The sequence below is a fragment of the Hemitrygon akajei genome, chromosome 5, assembly GCF_048418815.1.
Source record: "Hemitrygon akajei chromosome 5, sHemAka1.3, whole genome shotgun sequence".
NCBI lineage: Eukaryota > Metazoa > Chordata > Chondrichthyes > Myliobatiformes > Dasyatidae > Hemitrygon > Hemitrygon akajei.
In genome coordinates this window covers 8,859,429-8,883,562 of record NC_133128.1, presented here as the reverse complement: position 1 = coordinate 8,883,562, position 24,134 = coordinate 8,859,429, and the positions used below count along the sequence as shown (strand labels likewise).

General features: G+C 43.2%; 1 protein-coding gene across 4 annotated transcripts in view; it reads left to right on the top strand.

Moving 5' to 3' along the window:
- The window catches only part of usp25 (ubiquitin specific peptidase 25), a 221,857-nt gene that overhangs the window by 119,967 nt on the left and 77,756 nt on the right, over nucleotides 1-24,134 (top strand). For 2 of the 4 annotated variants that reach the window (XR_012098867.1, XM_073044802.1), the window contains exons 19-20: nucleotides 9,880-9,993; nucleotides 13,686-13,781. The exons of 1 other annotated variant lie outside the window; for it this stretch is intronic. Coding sequence is in view for 2 of the 3 variants with exons in the window: in XM_073044802.1 (XP_072900903.1) it covers nucleotides 9,880-9,993; nucleotides 13,686-13,781 (210 nt within the window). In the remaining variant the exon portion in view is untranslated. The remainder of the gene's footprint in view (nucleotides 1-9,879; nucleotides 9,994-13,685; nucleotides 13,782-24,134) is intronic. One more of the 4 variants, XM_073044803.1, reaches the window with a different exon arrangement.

Genomic DNA, 24,134 nt, shown 5'->3' with positions numbered 1-24,134 from the left:
ATTCTTTCACCAAAGAATGGTGAATTTATGGAATTCATTGCTACAGGTGGCTGTAGAGGCCAAGTCATTGGATATATTTAAGACAGAGGTTGATAGGTTCTCATTTAAACAAGGCTTCAGTTGTTATAGGGAGAAGGCAAGAGAATGAGGTTGACAGGGATAATAAATTAGCTATGATGGAATGGCGAGAAAACTCGTGGCTGGAATAGCCTAATTATTCTCCTATGTCTACAGATTTGTAGACTCTGCTGTACTCTTAATATGCCTACTCCTATTGACCTGCACCTAGATCATAGCCATCCTTACCCGCCCCCCCCCCCCCCATCCGTGTCCTTATCCAAATTTGTCGTAAATGTTGAAATCAACTCTGCATCCACCACTTGCATTGGCAGCTCATTCCACACTCTCACTGTCCTCTGAATGAAGATGTTCCCACTCATGTTCCCCTTAGACATTCCACCCGTCACCCTTAACCTATGACCTTGGAAGACTAGCTTTGGGACAGAACTGAAGTCAATTCCCACTGTTCTCTGTAGCACATTATATACACTGAATGAACTTGCTGACACATCAAATGCAGCTTTATAATTTAGCAAAGCTGAAGTAGCAAAATTGCAAAGAAAAATGGTGCAATAGTCAGAATCAAATCACAGACTTACATAACACAACATTTATTGTTCCATGAAAGTAGTACAGTGCAAAGACATAAAATGACAATATTAAATAAATAGTGAAAATAATATTAACATGGTAGTATTGGCAGGACAGTGATACATCTCTACCAAAGGAGATGTAAGACGCTCCTTCCCTCCAGTAGTTTGCAGGTCACCCTTGGGCAAGGTGGGGATTGGGGTCACGTGAAGCCTTGGGAGCAGGTGGTGGATAGTCGTATGAGCAGCTGGTACATATGACAAGTCCTAGTTATGTGACCACTGACACCAGGCAGACAGTCTCTGAAGAGTATTGATATTCCTGGGGTCAACTGTCTTGTAAAGCCACTTTCCAAAAGAAGGCAAATGTAAAACAATTTGCCAAGAACAATCATGGTTAAGACCATGCTCGCCCACACCTTATGACACAACACTTGATGATGATGAGCGTTAATGGATTAAATCTAATGGTAGAGGGGAAGAAGCTGTTCCTAAAATATGAGTGTGGGTCTTCAGCCTCCTGATTCTCCCTGATGGCAGAAATAAGAAGAGGGCATGTCCTGGAAAGTGGGGGTCCTTAATAATGCTGCCTTCTTGAGTCACTGCCTCTTGAAGATGTATAATATGTAGATACTCCTGTATATAATATGCAGATATTTATAATGTGCAACTAATCTTTAACATCACTGTTGTGCCATGTTTCATTTTGAGCTCTGACCAGTTGCTATTTCTAACTTTTTTTCTCCAAAGAATGGCTTAAAATATGTCAACATGAAGTATGGGTAAACAAGAGGGCAACAAAATATTTTACCAATAAACAAATGCCCAATAAACATTCCACAGGGTACTAAATACCCCTGGGCAGGGTGAGGCAGAAGTGGACTTGGCATTCATACTCTGCTTTTCACCCCCAGTATCTAATTATTATGACTGATAGTGGGGTGCAGAACAGAGCACAAAGCTGCTGTGTACTTACATTGCATTCCTGAAATTCACTTTGGCTGCAAACTTTTTTTTAAGTTTTCCTTGCACGCTCTTCATTCTTCACATAAACAGTGTAAGTGGTTTGTTGTTTTTATGTCTGTGTGCCTCTTTCACTCATGAACATGTGTGCTTGTATTTAACTGCAGAAAATTTATTTCTTGGAAGGATCATGATCAACAATGCAATTGTGTGGTTTAAATAGATCCCATCAGTGGCTGGAGGAAGACATACGAGATATCCTCAATCCTTGTCTTGCGGAAACCCTTTGCTTAAAATAGATTCACTAAAGGGAGTTGCCAATCCTGTAAGGGTTGGCAGAAATGAAGGAGTGAACTCCTACACGTTGCAAGGAGCTCTGGGAAGTGTCATCCTTGCAAAGCTCCACTCACACATGTCGTGAACAGATAGAGTGTTCCGATGTAGTGTGTATCCCAACGGGTTTTTGAGGAATACTAGGCCCTAGGTCCTGCAGTCAGCAGACATGTCAACAGATCAATAGTGGTATGTGCTGTTTCAGATGAAATAGACTGGGTGGAAGTTGAATTTCATTTGGCGAAACCTGCTAGAAGATGGGGGAAATTACCGGAAGTTAGAGAAATTGATGTTCATGTCATCAGGTTGGTGACTACCCAGAAGGAATATGAACTGTTGCTCCTCCAACCTGAGAGTGGCCTCATCATGGCATATTTGTTTAAATAAGGAACAGCATCTATCCCAGGCATACCTGATCACTCCTAGGTCTATGGAGATATGGTACTATTATAACAGACAATTTTTCCCAAAACATCTGCTAGATATTTTTGGCTCAGGTCAAACTGGCCATTGTTAACTGTGTAACTTATGTAATGAATTTTTTTTAAATCCAAACCTAAGCAGATCGTATAAAAGCAGGAAGCTGAGCTGAGGCCTGTGTGTTGCACAGTGCTGAAACTTTGAGTTTTCAGAATCAGGTTTAACATCCCCAGCATATGTCGTGAGATTTGTTGTTTTGCGGTCAGTTACAATATACAATAATAAAAATTATATATAAAAATAAATAGTGCAAAAAGAGAGGGAAAAAATACTGTGGAAGTTTTGATGTGTTCATTGTCCATTGAGAAATCTGATAGTGGAGGGGGGAAAGCTGTTACTGAAATGTTAAGTGTGTCTTTGGGCTCCTGTATCTCCTTGATGGTAGCAATGAGAAGAGGACATGTCCTGGGTGGTGGGGTCTTAATGATGGATGCCCCCTTTTTGAGGCATTGCCTTTTGCAGATGTCCTGGATACTGGGGAGGCTAGTGGGCATGATGAAGCTGGCTGAGTTTACACCTTTCTGCAGCTTTTTCCAATCCTGTGTAGTGACCCCTTCATACCAGACAGTGATGCAACCAGTTGGAATTCTTTGCACAGACCATCTAGACATCTACGAGTGTTTTTGGTGACATACCAATTCTTCTCAAACTCCTAATGAAATATAACCACTGATATGCCATGCCTTCTTAGTAATTGTATCAGTATGTTGGGCCCAGGATAGATCCTCAGAGATGTTAACAACCAGGAACTTGAAAGTTTTCATCCCTTCCAATTCTGATCTCTCGACGAGGACTGATGTGAGTTCCCTCGACTTCCTGTTCCTGAAGTCCATAGACAATTCCTTGGTCTTACTGATCGAAACATAGAAACAGAAAACCTACAGCACAATAGAGGCCCTTCAGCCCACAAAATTGTCGAACATGTCCCAACCTTAGAAATTACTAGGCTTACCCCCATAGCCCTCTATTTTTCTAAGCTCCATGTACTTATCCAAAAGTCTTTTAAAAGACCCTATCGTTTCCACCTCCACCACCGTTGCCAGCAGCCCATTCCACGCACTCACCACTCTGAGTAAAAAACGTACCCCTGACATCTCCTCTGTACCTATTCCCCAGCACCTTAAACCTGTGTCCTCTTGTGGCAACCATTTCAACCCTGGGAAAAAGCCTCTGACTATCCACACGATCAGTGCCTCTTATCATCTTATACTCCTCTATCAGGTCACCTTTCATCTCCAAGGAAAAAAGGCCGAGTTCACTCAACCTGTTTTCATAAGACATGCTCCCCAATCCAGACAACATCCTTGTAAATCTCCTCTGCACCCTTTCTATGGCTTCCACATCCTTCCTGTAGTGAGGCGACCAGAACTGAGCACAGTACTCCAAGTGGGGTCCGACCAGGGTCCTATATAGCTGCAACATTACCTCTTGGCTCCTAAATTCAGTTCCACAATTGATGAAGGCCAATACACCATATGCCTTCTTAACCACAGGGTCAACCTGTGCAGCTGCATTGCGTGTCCTATGAACTCGGACCCCAAGATCCCTCTGATCCTCCACACTACCAGGAGTCTTACCATTAATACTATATTCTGCCATCATTTTTGACCTACCAAAATGAACCACTTCACACTTATCTGGGTTGAACTCCATCTGCCACTTCTCAGCCCAGTTTTGCATCCTATCAATGTCCTGCTGTAACCTCTGACAGCCCTCCACACTATCCACAACACCTCCAACCTTTGTGTCATCAGCAACCTTACTAACCCAACCCTCCTCTTCCTCATCCAGGTCATTTACAAAAATCACGAAGAGTAAGGGTCCCAGAACAGATCCCTGAGGTACACCACTAGTCACCGACCTCGCCTTCTGTGGGCGAGCGAGTTCTGGATCCACAAAGCAATGTCCCCTTGGATCCCATGCCTCCTTACTTTCTGAATGAGCCTTGCATGGGGTAACTTATCAAATGCCTTGCTGAAATCCATATACACTACATCTACTGCTCTTCTTTCATCAATGATGTTGACTGCAAGGTTGTTGCTGCAATACCACTCAGTTGATATATCTCACTCCTCATCACCATCTGAATTCTGCCAACAATAGTTGTGTCATTGGCAAATTTATAGCCACACAGTCGTGGGTGCAGACAGAGTAGAGCAGTGGGTAAGCATTCTTGAGGTCAGTTTTGATTGTCAGCAAGGAGGTGATGTTATTCCGATCCACACAGACTGCGGCCTCCCAGTGAGGAAGTCAAAGATCCAGTTGCATAGGGAGGTATAGCGGCCAAGGTTTTGGAGCTTTTGATTACAACTGAGTGTATAATTGTGTTGAACTCCAGCCTAACGCAAGTATGACTATTGTGCAGGTGATCCAAGGCCAAGTTGAGAGCCAGTGAGATTGCATCCTCTGTAGACCTATTGTGGCGAAAGGCAAGTAGCACTGCATCCGGGTCCTGGCTTAGGCAGGAGGTGATTTGAGCCATGACCAATCTTCCAAAGCACTGCATCATAGATAGGAGTGCCACTGGGCAATAGTTATTATGGCAGCTCACCCTGTTCTTCTTGGGCACTGGTATGATTATCACCCTTTTGAAGCAGTGGGAACCTCCAACTAAAGCAGTGAGAGATGCAGATTTCCTTGAAACTCCTACCATTTGGATGGTACAGGCTTTTCAAAGCCCTACCATCAGGGCTGACACCTTACGAGGGTTCACCCTCTTAAAAGATGTTCTGACATCAGCCTCCAAGATAGAGATCACAGGGTAACCAGATGCTGCAGGGATTCACTTCCTTTCAAAATGTACATAAAAGGTGTTGAGCTCATCTGGGAGTGAAGCATCACTGCCATTCATGATGTTCAGTTCTGCTATGTAGGAAGTAATGGCCAGCAAACCTTGCCAGAGCTGATGTGCACTTGGTTTCATCTCAACCTCAATCGGAATTTTTTTTTGCTCATCAGGTAGCCTTCAGTACTTTTTTGATAGCTCTGGAATGCGAATGCTCAGATCTAGCTCCCCGCTGGTGGTTGGGATCGGTGTGTAGATTTCTTTGCAGTGTGGTTCCTGGTGAGATGTGTCCCATAGCTTCACGGTGAGCTGAGTGCTTCATTTATAACTGAGACAGGAAACTCGGTCTATACTTGTCTGTTGGAGCTGCTCAGTCAGTGTCTTGGAACAAAAGAGGTCACATGGAAGAGAGAATTTTATCACTGCCTTCTCTCTTTTATTGGAGAGGGTCCAGAGGAGGTTCACGAGAATGATCCTAGGAATGATAGGGTTAACATATGAGGAGAATTTAATGGCTCTAGGCCTGTACTTGCTGGAGTTTACAAAAATGATAAGGGATCTCATTGAAACCTATTGAATATTGAAAGGCCTTGATAGACTTGACATGGAAAGGATGTTTCCTGTAGTGGGGGATTTTAGGAGACATAAGAGCTCAGCCTCAGAATAGAAGGATGGCCCTTTAGATCAGAGGAATGTTCTGAGGAACAGGAGGAATTTCTTTCGCCAGATGGTGACAAATCTGTGAAATTGCACTTCACATTGGTGGCATCAAAAGTCAAAGTTGAACTCGGGTTAGCTCCTTTTTTCTCCCTGCTCGCTCCACCTTGCCTCTTTATCTCATTAGATCCAATATTAACTTGGTCGTAACGACACAGTTGGTAGTTCTGTGCTTGGAAGCCTGTGACCCTGTTGTGTAACCTGGAGATTAGTGCTTGTTCCCTTATTACATTAATGATTAGATTTGATTGATTGATGCATGCATATGGAATTCAGGAGAAATGTCTCCTCTCCACCCATTCATTATCAGCAACTTGGTATTGTACCTATTTAGAGGCACAACGCGGAACAGGTCCTTCCGGCCCAATGGGCTGCTCGGCCAGCAACCCACCTACTTAACCCTAGCCTAATCAGGACAATTTACAGTGACCAGTTAACCTTTGGATGTCTTTGGACTGTGAAAGGAAAGCGGAGCACTTGAACGAAATCGGTGTTGTAATGGGGAGAATACACAAGCTCCTTACAGACGGCACCAGAATTGAACTCCGGCCTCCATTCCCAAAGCTGTAATAGTGTTGCACTAGCTGCCACACTACCATGGCACCCTTAACTCTATAGTTAAAGTTGTTAAAGCATTCAGGTTCCTGGACGTTATTATTTCACAGGTCCTTCGGTGGGAAAACCATATCTCCTTCATTAACAAAAAGGCACAACAGAGGATGTACTTCTTGCGACAGTTGGTAAAATTCCATCTTCCTCCAAGCACATTGGTGCAAATCTACACTGGCATGGCAGAAGTCATCCATTGCTGTCTGGTTTAGTGCAGTATCCTCTCACAATATATAAAAACTACAGAGAACTGTCAGGTCAGCAGAGAAGGTCATTGGCTCCAGTCTACCATCACTGCAGGACTTGTATGTGTCCAGGACAAAGAAACAGGCAGGAAAAGTCATTGGGGATGCCACCCATCCTGCAAACTAACTTATTTAAAAGCTCAGTGCTGGAAAACGCCATAGGGCTGTTAAAACTTCACACCAAAAAGTTTCTTCTACTGTTAATCTGATCTATCAGTCTAGTTAAGCCAACCCACTCTCTGTCTATACCCCCATCATTGCATCACTTTAAACCACTTTTAATTGTTTGTTTATTATTTATTTCGGGATACAGTGCTGAACAGGCCCTTCCAGCCCAATGAGCTGCACCGCTCAGCAACCCATCTATTTAACACTAGCCTAATCACAGGACAATTTACACTGACTATTTAACCAAACCAGTACATCTTTGGACTGTGGGAGGAAACCCATGTGGTCATGGGGAGAACGTACAAACTCCTTGTGACAACACCGGAATTGAACTTCGAACTCTGAGCTGTAATAGTGGCACGCTAACCACTTAGTTTCCTTGCTGTTTACATTGTAAATACATATTGGTAATTGTTTATGCACATTTTATTCCATATCTGTTCTTTAACCTCTAACTTCATTAACTTTTTTAAAATTTATATATAATTCCTTTTTTTAATAAAATTCTTTACTCCTCAAAATTGTTGAATGTTTTTGCTTTTTGTCATGTCGTGCTCTGACCAACACTTCACAGCAAGTTCTTAGTACATGTAAATGTAGTATATGGTGAATGGAGTTGATTCTTGATCTTCGAATGTAGGAGGTATGACAATGCAGTTTGAAGGTGTTAGGAAAATTGGTTGTATTGATGGTGAGGAGGGTAATTTTTTGAGCGATCTGTTGGTAAGATTAGCAAAGCTGTGAGGAAGTTCAATCCGGAATTAAAAAATGAGGCGATACATTTTGGAAAGACCCTAAGGAAACAATAGGTAGAATGAATGAGGGAGAAGTGAAGAGGTAAGAGTGGAGCCAGCGAAGGGTCTCTACCTGAAACGTTGACTGTTTATTCCCCTCCTTAGATGGTGTTTGAGCTGCTAAGTAGCTGCAGCATTTTGTGTGTGTTATTTTGGATTTATTTTTGTTGGAGTGCAGGAGACTGTTACAAAACCTGACTGAGGTATACAAAGGGCTGTAGGTTAGACATTACAAAACTTCTGTGTATTAGAGCTGGCTAAAGCTAGAGAGAAAAGGTGTAGGTGAGGGGCAGGAGGTTTAGGGAGCAACTGAAGGATTTTTTTTCCATTGAGTGGGTGGTTGGAATCTGAGGGGCTGCTGTGACAGAATCTCATAACATTTGGTAAGTATCTAGATAGCTTACGTAAATGTGTTTAGTACAGATCGAGCGCAAACAGTCGGCTGTTTCTTCATTTCCAGAGGTGCAACCTGACTTGCTGAGTTCATCCGGCATTTTATGTGTGTTACTCTGGATTTCCAGCATCAACGGAATCTTTTCCATTTCTGATTCTGTTCTCTATGGAACTGTGAAGCTGATAACTAGAGGAGGGTGGCAGGTGATGATTACCTTGGTGATAGCTGGAGGAGAATGATAGATGACCAGATTTATTATATATGATACCTGGAGGAGGGTTGTGAGTGACCACCCTGATACCTGGAGGAGGGTTGTGAGTGACCACCCTGATACCTGGAGGAGCCTGGTGGGTGATAATTACCTTAGTGCTTGTGTTGGTCAGCCTTTAATATATTAGACACAAGTTGAAGTTCCTTCTTGCTTGTGTTATTTTAATTGCCTCAAATTGCCTTTTCTGCCTTTATCTTTCTGTACACTTGCTTTTGCAGGTTTTATGCTTTTCATTTGTGAATCTTCTTCCATCCTTGTATTATTTTAGTCGAGGGCAGTTTCACCATCTCAAATTGCATTGCCACTAGGTGGTGCTATGCAGTCACTCATGGACTTCACTGCATTGAACCTTTCTCGGTTCATTGTTTGTCGTGTTCAGTGGGTTTCTGTTGATCATTTGCCATTTACCTCACAAGAGCAAATAAATCACTGTTTCTGTTAATAAAACCAGACCATGAGCTATAAACAAGTAGACTGGCACACATAAAGTGCTGGAGGAACTCAGCAGGTCAGGGATAGGCCAAAACCCTTTATCAGGATTAAACCCTCCACTGTCACGATCTCAGCATGAAACATCAGCTGTTTATTCCTCCCCATAGGTGCTGCTTGACCTGCTGAGTTCTCCAGCATTTTTTTGTATATGTTGCTCTGGATTTTCAGCATCTCCAGAATTGCTTGTGTATATAGCAAGTATAGATTAGGCCACATAGTGCACTTTGAGGGGTATATTCTCTGTCTCCTGAGGCCTCCGTCGGTCAGAGTTGACAATGGATATTACATCCGAGCTATATAGATATGCAAGCCTGGACAGCACGATATGGAGAGCAAGCTACCCCTCTCCACGCATCTGATGAACCCAAAGGAACGGCAGAGACCAATACAGTTTGCTACCAGCTGTTTGGCAGACCAGAAGGCTTGTGGTATGTGCTGGATCTGTCAGGTCAGTTCAGTGATGTGCTGGGATCCAGTTCAGCACCTCGCTGGTCAGTACATGAGTTGCATTCTGAAGGCAGTAGGGATCTGGCATGGCTGTGATCCCTTGATAGTGAAACACCTCGTTAATACTTCTGTGTTGATTGCACATCGGGGCAGAGCATTGGCGGTGTACTTGAACAGGATGAGCAGCTTGATAGTGGCATAGACATAACCGGGGGGAAAATAAAATTATGGAGCAAATCAGGGAGTATTTTTTTGCTCTATATTCCAACATCTTGCGCTTCTGAAAGGTTAAAGAGCGTCAAAGGTTGCAGGGAGAAGGCAGAAGAATGGGGTTGAGAGGGATAATAAATCAGCCGTGATGAAATGGTGGAACAGACTCGACGAGCTGAATGGCCTAATTCTGCTCCTATGTCTCGTGGTCTAGAATGGAGTTAACCCTTTACTGATTGATTACTGTTCTCTGCCACCCTTTTTCTCCCTTTACCTGCACCGCCCTTCACTTCCTTGTGTGTCCTTGGCCTTTTCTTGTAGGGCTCTGCCAAAGCTTCCCTCAAACCAGGCCCCAGCCAGCGCGTGGTTGAGGTGGAGATTCCTCATATAGGAAGGTTGGTCATAGAATCAGAGGAAGGCGGTTATGATGACGAGGTACCTACCCAGTGCCTGGATGGACAGCATGTGGCTACGTAATGCATGGCACTCCCTAATGGGCATGTTTTATGCACTGCTGTATGTAGGAGAGCTGGCAGCTACATCAGCGTAATTTCATATAACCCTAACATATGATAAAGAGTGCACGTTATATATTCCACAGCAGGTGTAGGAGGGTGCATTGGGTAAGACTATGCAAGCAGGCCGTACAGTACAAAATGTAGACTCGACCGTGTATCGACTGAACAATACAGGCTGGACCATGTTTAGACTGCACAATGCAGGCTGGTATGTGCATAGACTGAACAATACAAGCTGGACCGTGCATAGACAAACCAATACATGCTGGACCATGTATAGACAGACCAGTACAAGTTGGACTGTGTATAGACAGATGAGTTCAGGCTGGACTGTGTATACAGATCAGTGTAGGTGGACTCTTTATGGACTGAATAATACAAGCTGAACTGTGTATAGACTGAACAATGCAGGCTGGACTGTGTATAGACCATTCAATGCAGGCTGGACCATGTTTAGACAGTACAATGCAGGCTGAGCCATGTATGAGACTGTACAATGCACGCTGGACTGTGTTCAGACTGTACAATGCAGGCTGGACTGTATATAGACCATTCAATGCAGGCTGGACCATGTTTAGACTGTACAATGCAGGCTGAGCCATGTATGGACTGTACAATGCAAGCTGGACTGTGTTCAGACTGTACAATGCAGGCTGGGCCATGTATAGACTTAACAATGCAAATGTTTGGACTGTACAGTGCAAGCTGGACTGTGTATAGACCGTACAATGTAAGCCAGATCATGTACATGTTCTACAAAGCCGGCTACACTATGTACAGATTGCACAGTGAGGCCCCAGACAGGTTAATGATACAGCTGGACTGCGTATAGGTTACACAAGGCAGGGTGGGCAGCATGTGGTGCAGGGTACACCAGGCATTGTATATCTAGCACTCATGGTTGTGCACCCTGTGCAGTCACACAGGCAGGGCAGAGCCGCAGAGAAGGCTGGTAACACAATAACTGTAGGCAATTGTGAGTGGGGTAAGAGAGCACATTATGCTGTGCAGGATAAGGGAGAACGTGCAAGTCAGAATTTTGTATAGGTTACAGAACGGGATGAAGGCCACAGCGTACTCTCATGTATACACCCTGACATGGTGATGCTGAACAAAAGTGACATTTATCAGAATTCATAGTGTTATGATCAAAGTACATATATATCACTATATACTTCCCTGAGATTCATTTCTTTGCAGGATTTACAGGAAAAAATAAAGAAATACAATAGAATTTAGTTCTAATTCTAAGCAGACATTGCAGAATATGGCTTCTTATAATTTTTGGGAACACTTGGAATTGTCTGACTTTTATTGGCTTAGGTAGTCTCATTATTTTGGCATGAGAGGGGTTTTAATGGATATGCTGAGACAAATCATGTGTTTTTATCTTTGCAACTATGCCAATGATATTATCTCCCATGTGCGGTGAAGGAGACGGGAGGGATACCATTGAAACACCCATCCACAATCTGCCCATTATCTCCCAGTGTGCAGTGAAGGTGGTGAGAGGGATGCCATTGAAACACCTGCCTATTTTGAATTAGCCTCTCATTCCCCTCGCTAGGTCTTGGTTGAGCAATGGCAACCCATCACTTTGCAGTTCATCTCTGTACCGTTACAGCTGGAGGCCTGGTCCCACAGAGGCTTTCTGTGGCTGATCCCAGCCATTCCTCACTAAAGGGCACACCAGCTGTGGGCCATGATGTTTCCCTGGTCAAATAGACCACCTGCATCATATAGCACAGGCCCTTCGGTCCTTTAACCTACTGCAATATCAATATGCCCTTCCCTGCTTCATAGCCCTCCATATGTGTATCTAAGAGTCTCTTAAATGTCCCTGATATATCTGCCTCAGCCATCACACCTGCCAGTGCATCCCACACACTCACCAACCTCTGTGTAAAAGAACCTCTGACATCCCCCTATATTTTCCTCCAGCCATTTCTGTACTGGGAGGTAGTATCTGGCTGTCCACTCAATCTATGCCTCTTACTATCTTGTACAGCTCTATCAAGACCATAAGACACTTGGAGCAGAATTAAGCCATTCGGCCCATGGTGTTCGCTCTGCCATTTGACCATGACTGATCTATTTCACTCTCATCCTCCTTTGCTGAAAAGAGAGAAGCCATAATTTTATTTAGAGATACAGCACAGTAACAGGCCCTTCTGGCCCAATAAGTCCACAGGGTCCAATTACACCATTGTGACCTGTTAACCTACTAACCCGCATGTCTTTGGAATGTGGGAGCGAACCAGAGCACCCAGAGGAAATCCATACGGTCATGGGGAAAACTTATAAACTCCTTACAGGCAGTGGTTGGAATTGAACCCAGGTCGCTGGCACTGTGATGGTGTTATGCTAATCATTTGACTTCCTTATTACACAGTAGATGTTGAGGCTAATAAAGGAGGAGGGAACCCAGAAGCAAAGATGCCTCAAATGCTCCCTACAGCACCACTGAACTATAGAGAGGAAGGATATTCAGAGAGTGAAGATAATTCCAGGTGGTGTACACCTTTTGACAATACTTCTTCCCCCTTTAATCTGAGGTGAGAAATTAGATTAGAAAAGGTTATGGAGTCTTTATCCTTAAATAAGCATTTGAGACCTGCTGCACAAAACAAAAATACTTATAGGCCAAATCAACACACACAAAATGCTGGAGGGACTCAGCAGGTCAGACATCGTCTATGGAGGGGAATAAATAGTCGGTGTTTTGGGCTGACACCCTTCATCAGGACTAGAAAGAAAGTGGAAAGAAGCAAGCATGAGAAGGTGGGGGAAGAGGAAAGAGTACAAGCTAGCAGGTGATAGGTGAAGCCAGGAAGGTGAAGGAAGGGATGACGTGAGAAGCTGGGAGGTGAGAGGTGGCAAAGGTAAAGGGCTGGAGAAGAAGGAATCCGACACATTTAAATGACCTTTTTGGATGCTACAAATGTTAGGTGTGTACTGTGAACGCACTGTTTAGAACATAAAACAATACAGGCTCTTCAGCACATGATGTCTGTGTCAACAATAGTAGAATCAGAGAGTTGGAGATATAATTAACAGTAAGGAAAACTATGACTATGGAGAAAGAACAAGATGGGGTGGTCGTTATTCGAACATCGCCTCCAGAGGATGGGTTGATTGACCTCTGGTGATGCATTAGTGTTTACCCCTCGGCTAGCAATCGGCACAAGATGTACTGATAGCTTAAACGCATGAGGGAGCGAACTTCGTTCAGTGAATGGCTGGGTGCTTGTGGACCGCATGACTGGGAGCATGTTGTGATAACCATCCGCTTTTCCCTTCCCTGCCGAGCTTTTAACCATTTCGATGGCAGCTGAAATCACATCAGTTTCCTTATGTTTTCTGTGCATGTAACATTTTAATTGGCATATTATTTTTTAATAATATTTTTAATAACAAAATCCATTGCTTATTCACTGCTTATGTTAATGATTTTACGATTTATAAATCGGCTTTTTATCTCATACTCGTTGTAAATATTCTTTTTCATTTAAAAAATAATAAAAAAAATTTAAAAGTGTTGCCAATTCATGTGTTTTGAATAGATTTATCCATAAACTGACTTTTCAACTACAACCCCCTTGTTGGCAGGTCATGCTGACCCCAACCATGCAAGCTATAATCATGGCTATAGGTAAAGCCAGGAATGTATATGACAGACATGGTCCTGAGGCGGGTTTCTTTAAGGTACTCAACTCCCTTTTATATTTCATTCTCTGTGATTGAATGCTGCCTGCTCTTGCATATTATGGCAATTTTGAACCCAGCATCGTGCATTTTATCGCAATAATTTTCACTGATCTGTCTCTCCCAGTTTATCTTCCTCCATCCTTTTGGTCTCTCTCTTAATTTTTCCCCTAGTTCTTTTCTTCTCTCTGACACTGTCCCTTTTCATTTTTCCTTCCTTTTTATTATGTTCTTCCTATCACTCGCCTCACTCTTCTCCCTTTTTTCATCTCATTCCTCCTACTCTCTGTAAACCCTTAACTTCTAGTCGCCAGAGATTGGTGCGGGGCTCCCCAAATGATAGTAGGAACACCAACCTGCAGGCTGTTACTAGGGCAGATACTGTAATACTTCACGAGGAGCAGTATACCTGAGCGTGAAGGGTCCATTTTATCTTCTTCCTCAGCACTTTCAAACTTTAGAAAGCTGAAGTAGTTGCTACTTGGGGAGTCATCTGTAGTGTCAAGTTTGGTTGGCTCATTAGCAAAGGAATTATTAATTTCTTAGTCTTGTCATGCCATAATGGGGACTATAGAGACAATGTGATGGAGATTTCTCGGAAAGGATGTGTTGGCATTGGAGAAGGTCCAGAGGAGGTTCACAAGAATGATACTAGATTAATATAAGAGAAGCATTTGATGATTCTGGGCCTGTACTCACTGGAGTTGAGAAGAATTGGGGGGGGGGGGGCATGCTATTTCATTGAAACCAATCAAATGTTGAAAAGGAGAGGATGTTTCCAATAGTGGGAGAGTCTCGGACCAGCAAGCACAGCCTCAGAATAAAAGGACATAGCTTTACAATGGTAGATGGTAGGGCATTGAAGAATGCAGTAGAACAGAGTGATCTGGGAATAATGGTGCATAGTTCCCTGAAGGTGGAATCTCCTGTGGATAGGGTGGTGAGGAAAGCTTTTGGTATGCTGGCCTTTATAAAATCAGAGCATTGAGTATAGGAGTTGGGATGTAATGTTGAAATTGTACAAGGCATTGGTGAGGCCAAATTTGGAGTACCTGTGTACAGTTCTGGTCACAGAATTATAGGAAAGATGTCAATCAAATAGAGAGAGTACAGAGGAGATTTACTAGAATGTTGCCTGGGTTTCAGCACCTAAGTTACAGAGAAAGGTTGAACAAGTTAGGTCTTTATTCTTTGGAGCGTAGAAGGTTGAGGGGGGACTTGATAGAGGTATTTAAAATTATTTAGATAGAGTTGATGTGGATAGGCTTTTTCCATTGAGAGCAAGGGAGATTCAAACAAGAGGACATGAGTTGTGAGTTAAGGGGCAAAAGTTTAGGGGTAACACGAGGAGGAACTTCTTTACTCAGAGAGTGGTAGCTGTGTGGAATGAGCTTCCAGTAGAAGTGGTAGAGGCAGATTTGATATTGTCATTTTAAAAAAATTGGATAGGTATATGGACAGGAAAGGAATGGAGGGTTATGGGCTGAGTGCAGGTCGGTGGGACTAGGTGAGTAAGCGTTCGGCACGGACTAGAAGGGCCGAGATGGCCTGTTTCCATGCTGTAATTGTTATATGGTTATACAATAGAGATGAGATGGAATTAGATAGATATATAGAGAATTTATTGCCACAGACTGCAGAAGATGCCAGGCCATTATATTTAAAGTGGAGTTTGATATGTTCTTGATTAGTAGAGTCGTCAAAAGTTACAGGGAAAAGGCAGGAGAATAGGGTTGAGAGGGATAATGGATCAGCCATGATGGAGTAGACTCACTGGGCTGATGGCCTAATTCTGCTCCTACGTTTGGTGGTCTTCAGATGACAAATAAATACGATATCAATGGGGTTAGGTTGTATATTTACAAATGGCAAAAGTTAAGGGTTTACTGTTTTAATTTTCTCCCCATTTTTCCTATACCAACTCACTCCTTATATTCCAATTCACTTGCTCTATTTTATCCTCCCCCACCCTCAGTCAAGGGATTTGGAATAATTAGTGTAGTGTGTGGTTGCCTGCGATGCACTCTTTATCAATTTGCACTGAATAGAGTCATCAAAATGTTGGAAGCTGCTGGAAAGGACTGAATGTTCTGGGAACATGCTTTTAAAAAAAACCACATCATCTACTCTTCCCAAACTGACTTTTGTGTTTCTCATGTTCCATTTGTGGGGTTTACCGGATGGTTTAAGAGCAAAAACATCAGTGCACGATTCATGGGTTCATTATTGCTGTTAGATGACTGTACGTGTTATACTCTTAATGCTGTAAACCTGGATCTGTCGTCACAGTCTGTGATTCTTCTATCTCTGATTTGAACTGTGAGTTTCCAGATTGAGTGAAGTAAATGTTTAATTGTTCGGCTCAAGAACTGATTTCAGAAGGTGGGGTGGAGGGGAACATGGTCAATAGCATCCCTCCTCATCTTTCTTAATCCTCCCCCTAATATAATGTGTTCTCATTTCCTTTTCTGCTCCTGTATCCAAGCTTATTCATCTTCAGTAAGGTTTGTAATGAGCACAAAGTCTATATACAAGCAGGAGTTTAGGTATCTCTACTGCTGAAGCCCATCAGTCTTACTGGTACAAGGATATATTTCTGTCTGCCTTGGAATCGTCACCATCTGTCTGCTCATTGTAGGTACAAGGGACTGAGTACCTGTGGCCTCTGTCAATGTTCCGTAGGGAGATATGCATTTATAAAGTGCCCTTCACAACATCAGAATACCCCAAGCATTTAGCAACCACAATTTACCCTTCATTCAGTGATATAATATGGAATGCCCTGCAATTACTTTTCTGATTGCAAAGATTTGCAAGCTGCCTTTGATATTGGTTGAAGGAAGTGTACTGTTTAGGAAACCAGATGAGAACTTGACTATTGTATTATGACTTTAAAGTCCAGAATCGTTTAGCACCTTATCTGGAAGATGATTGCAACAAGCGGTGCTGCCCACAGCTTCAGTGGTCCTGATCTCAGATGCTATCGTTATCAAGCTTGTTTCTTCTCCCTGTAACCACACAGGGCTCATAGAACATAGAACAATACAGCTCAGTAGAGGTCCGTAAGGACACAATGTCACCTTGACAGATCAATCTAACCCTTCCCTCTTACATTGTCCTCCAGTTTTCTATCATCCAAAAGAGATAAAAGAAATTGATGAGGGTAGGGCAGTGGATGTGGTCTACATAGACTTTAGCAAAGCATTTGACAAGGTCTGTCATGAAAGACTCATCCAGAAAGTCATGAGGCATGGGATCAGTGGAACCTTGGCTGTTTGGATAAAAAATTGGCTTCAAGGAAGAAAGCAGAGGGTAGTTGTGGAAGGAAAGTATTCTGCCTGGAGGTCGGTGACTAGTGGAGTGCCGCAGGGATCTGTCCTGGGACCCCTGCTATTTGTGATTTTCATAAATGACCTGGATGTAGAGGCAGAAGGATGAGTGAGTAAGTTTGCGGATGACACGAAGATTGAAGGAGTTGTGGATGGAGCTGTAGGTGGTTGAAAGTTACAAGAGGATATAGACAGGCTGCAGAGTTGGGCAGAAAAATGGCAGATGGAATTCAATCCGGACAAGTGTGAGGTGATGCATTTTGGAAGGACAAACCAGAAGACTGAGTAAAGGATTAATGGTCAGTTACTTAAGAGTGTGGATGAACAAAGGGACCTTGGGGTTCAAATCCATACATCCCTCAAGGTCGCTGCACAGGTTGATAGGGTAGTTAAGAAGGCCTATGGGATGCTAGGCTTCATTAACAGGGGGATTCAGTTCAAGAGTAGAGAGGTCATGTTGCAACTCTACAAATCTCTGGTGAGACTGCACTTATAGTATTGTGTTCAATTCTGATCATCTCATTATAGGAAGGATGTGGAAGCTATGGAGAGGGTGCAGAGGAGATTTACCAGGATGTTGCCTGGTTTAGAGAACAAGTCATATGAAGCAAGGTTAGCAGAGCTGGGACTTTTCTCTTTGGAGTGTAGAAGAATGAGAGGGGACTTGATAGAGGTCTACAAGACTATGAGAGGCATAGATAGGGTGGATAGTCAGTACCTGTTTCCCAGGGCACCAATAGCAAACACCAGAGGGCATATGTACAAAATTAAGGGAGGGAAGTTTAGGGGAGACATCAGGGGTAAGTTTTTTTACACAGAGGGTTGTGAGTGCCTGGAATGACTTGCCAGGGATGGTGGTGGAGGCTAAAACATTAGGGGTATTTAAGAGCCTCTTGGACAGGCACATGGATGAAAGAAAAATGGAGGGTTATGGGGTAGTGTGGGTCTAGTACTTTTTTTTTAAGAATTATATGGGTCAGCACAACATGGAGGCCTGAAGGACCTGTACTGTGCTGCAGTGTTCTATGGTTTTAAGGGAGATATCCCTAATATAGCTCCCTCTACCACCACCCCTGGCAGTGCGTACCTCGCACTCACCACTGTGTAAAAATCTGCGACATCTCCCTTGTACTTTCCTTCAGTCTTCTCAAAATTATGCCTCCTGGTATTAGCCTTTTTCTGTCTGGAAAAAAAATTTCTGGCTGTCCACTTCACCAGGTCCTCTTACCATCTAGTACATCTCTATCAAGCTGCCTCTCACCCTCCTTCACTCCAAAGAGAGAAGCACTAGCTTGTTCAACCTACTCGCATAAGACATGCTCTCTAATCCAGGCAGCATCCTGGTAAATCTTTGCATCCATCTCAAGCTTTCTACATCCTCACGATAACAGAAAGACATAATAGTCTTTTCAGTTGTCAAGCAAAGTGGAGAAATTGCGCAGGCTGTTTTGCACCAGCAACAAAATCAGACTGTTGGAGGAACTGGGCTAGGTGAAACAGCATCTGTTTAAGGGTGGGGTGGGGGGGACACTAATGTACGGTTCCAGTCTGAAACGTCGATAAATCCTTTCCCTCCCAGCTGTTCTTCAACCAGCTGAGTTCCTCTGGCAGATTATTTATTACTGCAGATTCCTGCATCTGCAGTCTCTCATGTCCCAGTTTCCTTCAGTTTCTCTAATTTCCTCCGACATTCCAAAGGCATGTTGATGGGGTTAATTAGCAGCTGTACATGAGATTAGCTTTGTCACATGTACACTGAAACATATTAGAATTCTTTGAAGGAAAACAAGCAGAAGGAGAATCAGTGGATGTTGTTTACTTGGATTTTCAGAAGGCCTTTGACAAGGTGCAGCCTTTGAAGCTGCTTAACAGGTTAACAGCCAGTGGTATTACAAGAAAGATACTAGCATGGGATGAGCATTGGCTGATTGGCAGGAGACAAAGAGTGGGATTAAAGGGGGCCTTTTCTGGTTAGCTGCCAGTGACTAGTAGTATTCCATAGGTGGTGGTGTTGGGACCACTTTTCATGTATTATTTCAATGATTTTGATGATGGAATTGATGGCTTTGGTGCCAAGTTTGTAAATGACACAAAGATAGGTGGAGATCGTGTTGAGGGAGCAGGCAGTCTGCAGAAGAACTTGGATTAGGAGATTGGGCAAAGAAGTGGCAGATGGAATATAGTGTCGGGAAGTGTGTGGTCATGCACTTTACCAAAGGAATAAAGGCATAGACTATTTTCTAAATGGGGAGACTTTTCAAAAATCTGAAGTGCAAAGTGAATTGGGAGTCCTCATACAGGATTCTCTGAAGGTTCGCTTACAGGTTGAGTCAGTAGTAAGGAAGACAAATGCAATCTTAGAATTCACTTCAAAAGGACTAGAATATAAAAGCAAAGATGTAATGCTGAGGGCTTATGAGGCATTGGTCAGATCACACTTAGAGTATTGTGATCAGTTTAGAGCCTCTTATCTAAGAAAAGATGTACTGGTGTTAGAGAGAATCCAGAGGAAGTTCACAAGCATTTTTCCAGGAATAGGATGTTTAAGGAGCGTTTGATGGCTCTGGGCTTGTACTTGCTGGAGTCTGGAAGAATGAGGGTGATCTCATTAAACCCTGTTGAATATAAAAGACCTGGATAGAGTGGATATAGAGAGGATGTTTCGCATAGTGGAGGAATCTAGGACCAGAGGCACAGCCTCAGAATAAAGGGACATCCATTTAGAACAGAGATGAGGAGGAATTTCTTTATCAAGAGGTTGATGAATCTGTGGAATTCATTGTCACAAATAGCTGTGGAAGCCATGTCATTGGGTTATATTTTAAATGGAGATTGATAAGTTCTTGTTTAATCAGGGCATCAAAGTTACAGGGAGAAGGTAGGTAAATGGGGTTGAGAGGGATATAAATCAGCCATGATGGAATGACGAAGCAGACTTGATGGGCTAAATGGACTAATTCTGCTCGTATGTCTTATGGAAGCATTAAACTATACTGTGAAATATGCCGTTTCGCATCAATGACAGCCTGAGGATGTTCAGGGGCAGCCCACAATGTACTAACCCCAACTCATATGACTTGTGGGAAATCCACATGGTCAAGGGGAGAACATTCAAAGTCCTTACAGGCAGCAGCAGGAATTGAACTCTGACCACTTGACACTGTAAAGCATTGTGCTAACCTTTACGCTATCATGCCACCCATTATGACTGCTTAGTGTCAAACAAACTACAGGAGAGTTAATAGGCATGTGTGAGAGAATAAATTGCTAGACTACAGGGAAATGAGGAGAGGCGGGATGGGACTAAGGGACCTGCTCTCTTTGGATGGCCTCACGTTGGAAGCATTAAGTAATGGAACCTATGAAAGAGCAGCATTCGCTCTGTCAACAACTTGAGTGTTCAAGCTGCAGTATTTTGATTATAACAGTTAGAAGGAATGGCCAGCAAAATAAACTTTGATTTAGTGAAGAGAATACATCCCCTGTCACATCCTTCTCTATCTAAAAAAGATTAGCTTTATTTGTCACATGTGCATCGAATCATACAGTGAAATGTGTCGTTTGCACCAACTATCACCACTATCCGAGTTTGCTAGGTGTGGCCCACAAGTGTCGCCTTGCTTCCAGCGCCAACATAGCAGGCAAAGCTTTGTAACCGTAACCCAATACGATTTCAAGATGTGGGAGGAAACCAGAGTGCCCGGAGGAAACCCACACGGTCACTGGGAGAACCTTACAAATGGCAGCAGGGAACTGAACCCCGATCTTACGGCTGTTCACAGATCCGCCGCGAGGTCATGTCCAAAAGCATTCAGCCAAAGAACAATGCAGCTCTGATCTCATTGAAAACTAGATTGAGCTTGAAATGGAATGTCTGCTCTTTTAAGTTCCTTAATTCCATGAATAAGACCTTTTCCTGGATTCAAGGTTTGGAGCGGAAGCATTAACTATTTCTTTCCCTCATGGATCCTGCTCAACTGCTCAGTTCCACAGCAGCTTGTTTGTTGCTTCAGAGTCCAGTATTTGCAGCCTCTTGTGTCTGTAAGACCTTAAGGGTTGGCATGTACATCAAAACCTACAGTGAAATGCGTTACTAGCATCAATGTCCACCACAATCTGGGATGCGTAGGGCAGCCCAGAAGTGTCGCCATGCTTCTGACACAAACAAGACATGCCTACAGCTCACTTTGGAATCTGGGAGGAAACAAGCACCCGGAGGAAACACACGTGATCACAGGGAGAATGTGCAAATTCATTATGGGCAGCAGTGGAAATTGAACCCAGACCATTGACGTAAACTATTAAGCTGGCCACTACGCTTCTATTCCACTTGTGCTGTGAGAAGCAGAGTGATTGGTGGATATAGAAGAGTGGAAGGGAACTTTGGCCAGGGCACTGATTGCAAGTTGCTACTTCAGATGATTGATACTGTAAACAAGCAGGAATGAAAGGATTAACATATTTGGAGTATTTGGTCACGCTGGGCCTGTACTCACTGGAGTTTAGAAGAATGGGGGTGGGGATCTCATTGAAACCTATTGTATATTGAAAGCCCAGCATAGTGTGGATATGGAGAGGATGTTTCCAATAGTGAGGGAGTCTTAAGACCAGAGGACACAGCCTGAGAATAAAATGTATCCCTTTAGAATACAGATGAGGAAGAATTTCTTTAGCCAGAGGATGGTGAACCTGTGGAATTCATTGTCCTAGACAGCTGTTGGGGCCAAGTAATTGGGTAAATTTAAAGTGGAAGTTGATGGGTTCTTGGTTAGTAAAGGTGTCAAAAGTTACCATAAGACCATAAAGTATAGGAGCAGAACTAGACAATTTGGCCCATCGAGTTGGCTCTGACATTTCATCATGGCTGATCCATTTTAACTCTCTGACCCAATCTCCTGCCTCTTCCACCCCCACCCCTCCTATATCTCTTCATTTCCTGACCAATCAAGAACCTATCAACTTCTGCCTTAAATAAACATAAAGACTTGGCCTCCAAAGCTGCCTGTGGCAACGAGTTCCACAGATTCACCACTTTCTGGAAGAAATTCCTCCTCATCTCCATTCTAAAAGGATGCCCCTCTATTCTGAGGCTGTGTCTTCTGGTCTTAGACACTCCCACCATAGGAAATTTCCTCTCCTATGAAGGGAGAAGGCAGGAGAATGGGGTTGAAAGGAATAATAAATCAGCCATGATGGAATGGTGGAGCAGACTCGATGGGCCCAGTGGCCTAATTCTGCTCCTATATCTGATGGTTGATCATCAGACCATCAGGATGTACAGTGGCATAATTTTATACAGCACCAATACTCACAATCGTGCTTCAGTTCCTGCTGCTAAGCTCAATTTGAGCTTAGAAAAATAGAGGGCTATGTGGTAAGTAATACTAGGCAATTTCTAGAGTAGGTTACATGGTCGGCACAACATTGTGGGCCAAAGGGCCTGTAATGTGCTGTAGACTTCTATGTTCTATGTTCCATGTGCTGTCTGTAATTAGTTTGTAAGTTCTCCCTTTGCATCCTCCGGGTCCTCCAGTTTCCTCCCACATTGCAAAGATGTACAAGTTCGGGTTAGTAAGTTGCGGGCATGCGTTAGCGCAGGAAGCATGATGACACTTGCAGGCTGTCCCCAGCACGTCTTGGACTGCGTTGGCCATTGCTGTAAAATGGTGCATTTTGCTGAGTGTTTCAATGTATGCGTGATAAACGAAGCTAGTCTTTAATCTTTAGATGACAAGGCTTGGGTACAGTGCTCACTATTGTATCACACCTGGCTGAGGACTTGACTGCCGTTGGTTGGAGAACAACAGAACGCTCATTCATGGATGTAGACTGCATCTGGAGTCCAGTGTTTTTGGGATAAGAGGGAATAAATTGGTAGCAGCATATATGCAGTATCCTTTTGCCTCAAACTTGTTGAAAGTATTCAGGCTCTGCTCCACACACCTAACTCACCAATGGTTCACTGAATGTAATGAATGTGCTCTTTGGGTTGCTTTCTGAGGGGCTACCCGAGAGAAATTGATAAGCTTATTAAAATCAGAGCTAAGACCATAAGACATCAAAGCAGAATTAGGCCATTTTGTCCATTGAGTGCTCCACCATTCTATCATGGATAATTTATTATCCTTTTCAGCCTTATTCTCCTGCCTTCTCCCTGTAACTTTTGACAACCTTACTAATCAAAAAATTTAACAATCTCCACTTTAAATATACCCACTGACACGGCCTCCATTGCTGTCTCTGGCAATGAATTCCCCAGATTCACCACCTTGTGGCTAAAAAAAATTCCTCCTCATCTCTGTTCTAAAGTGACATCCTTCTGTTCTGAGGCCGTGCCCTCTGGTCCTAAACTTCCTCCACTATATGAAACATCCTCTCCATATCCATTCTGTCTTGGCCTTCTGTAAGTTTCAATATGTTTCAATAAAATCCTCCTTCTAAACTCCAGCGAATATAGGCTGAGAGCCTTCAAACGCTCATCATACACTAACCCTTTCATTCCTGGGTCATTTCCATGAACTTTCTCTGGACCCTCTCCAATGCCAGCCAGCATATCCCTTCTTAGATAAGGAAACCAAAACGGCTTGCAATACTCCCAAGTGCAATCTGACCAATGCCTTACAAAACCACAAAAGGTAGACAGGATCTTTTCCCCGAGGTAGAAATGCCAAATTCTGGAGGAACATGTACTTAAGGTCAGAGGCAACAGTTTAAAGCTGATGAGCAAGGTAAGTTTTATTCACAGTGGTGAGTGCCTGGAGCAGGGTAGTGGTAGAAGCAGATAAGATTGAGGTGTTTAAGAGGCGTTTTAAACATGAATGTAGCTGGGATTGGAGGGTTATGGATTGTGTGTAGGCAGAAGAAATTTAGTTTCATTTGCCTTCGTGTTCAGCACAGATGTTGGTCAAGTTCAGTTTATGTCATTCAACCATATGCACATACACTGCTGAACAAAACGTACCACAAGATGCGCAATACGGTACATACAGTATAATTCACAACAGAAAGTTCAAAGTAAATTTAT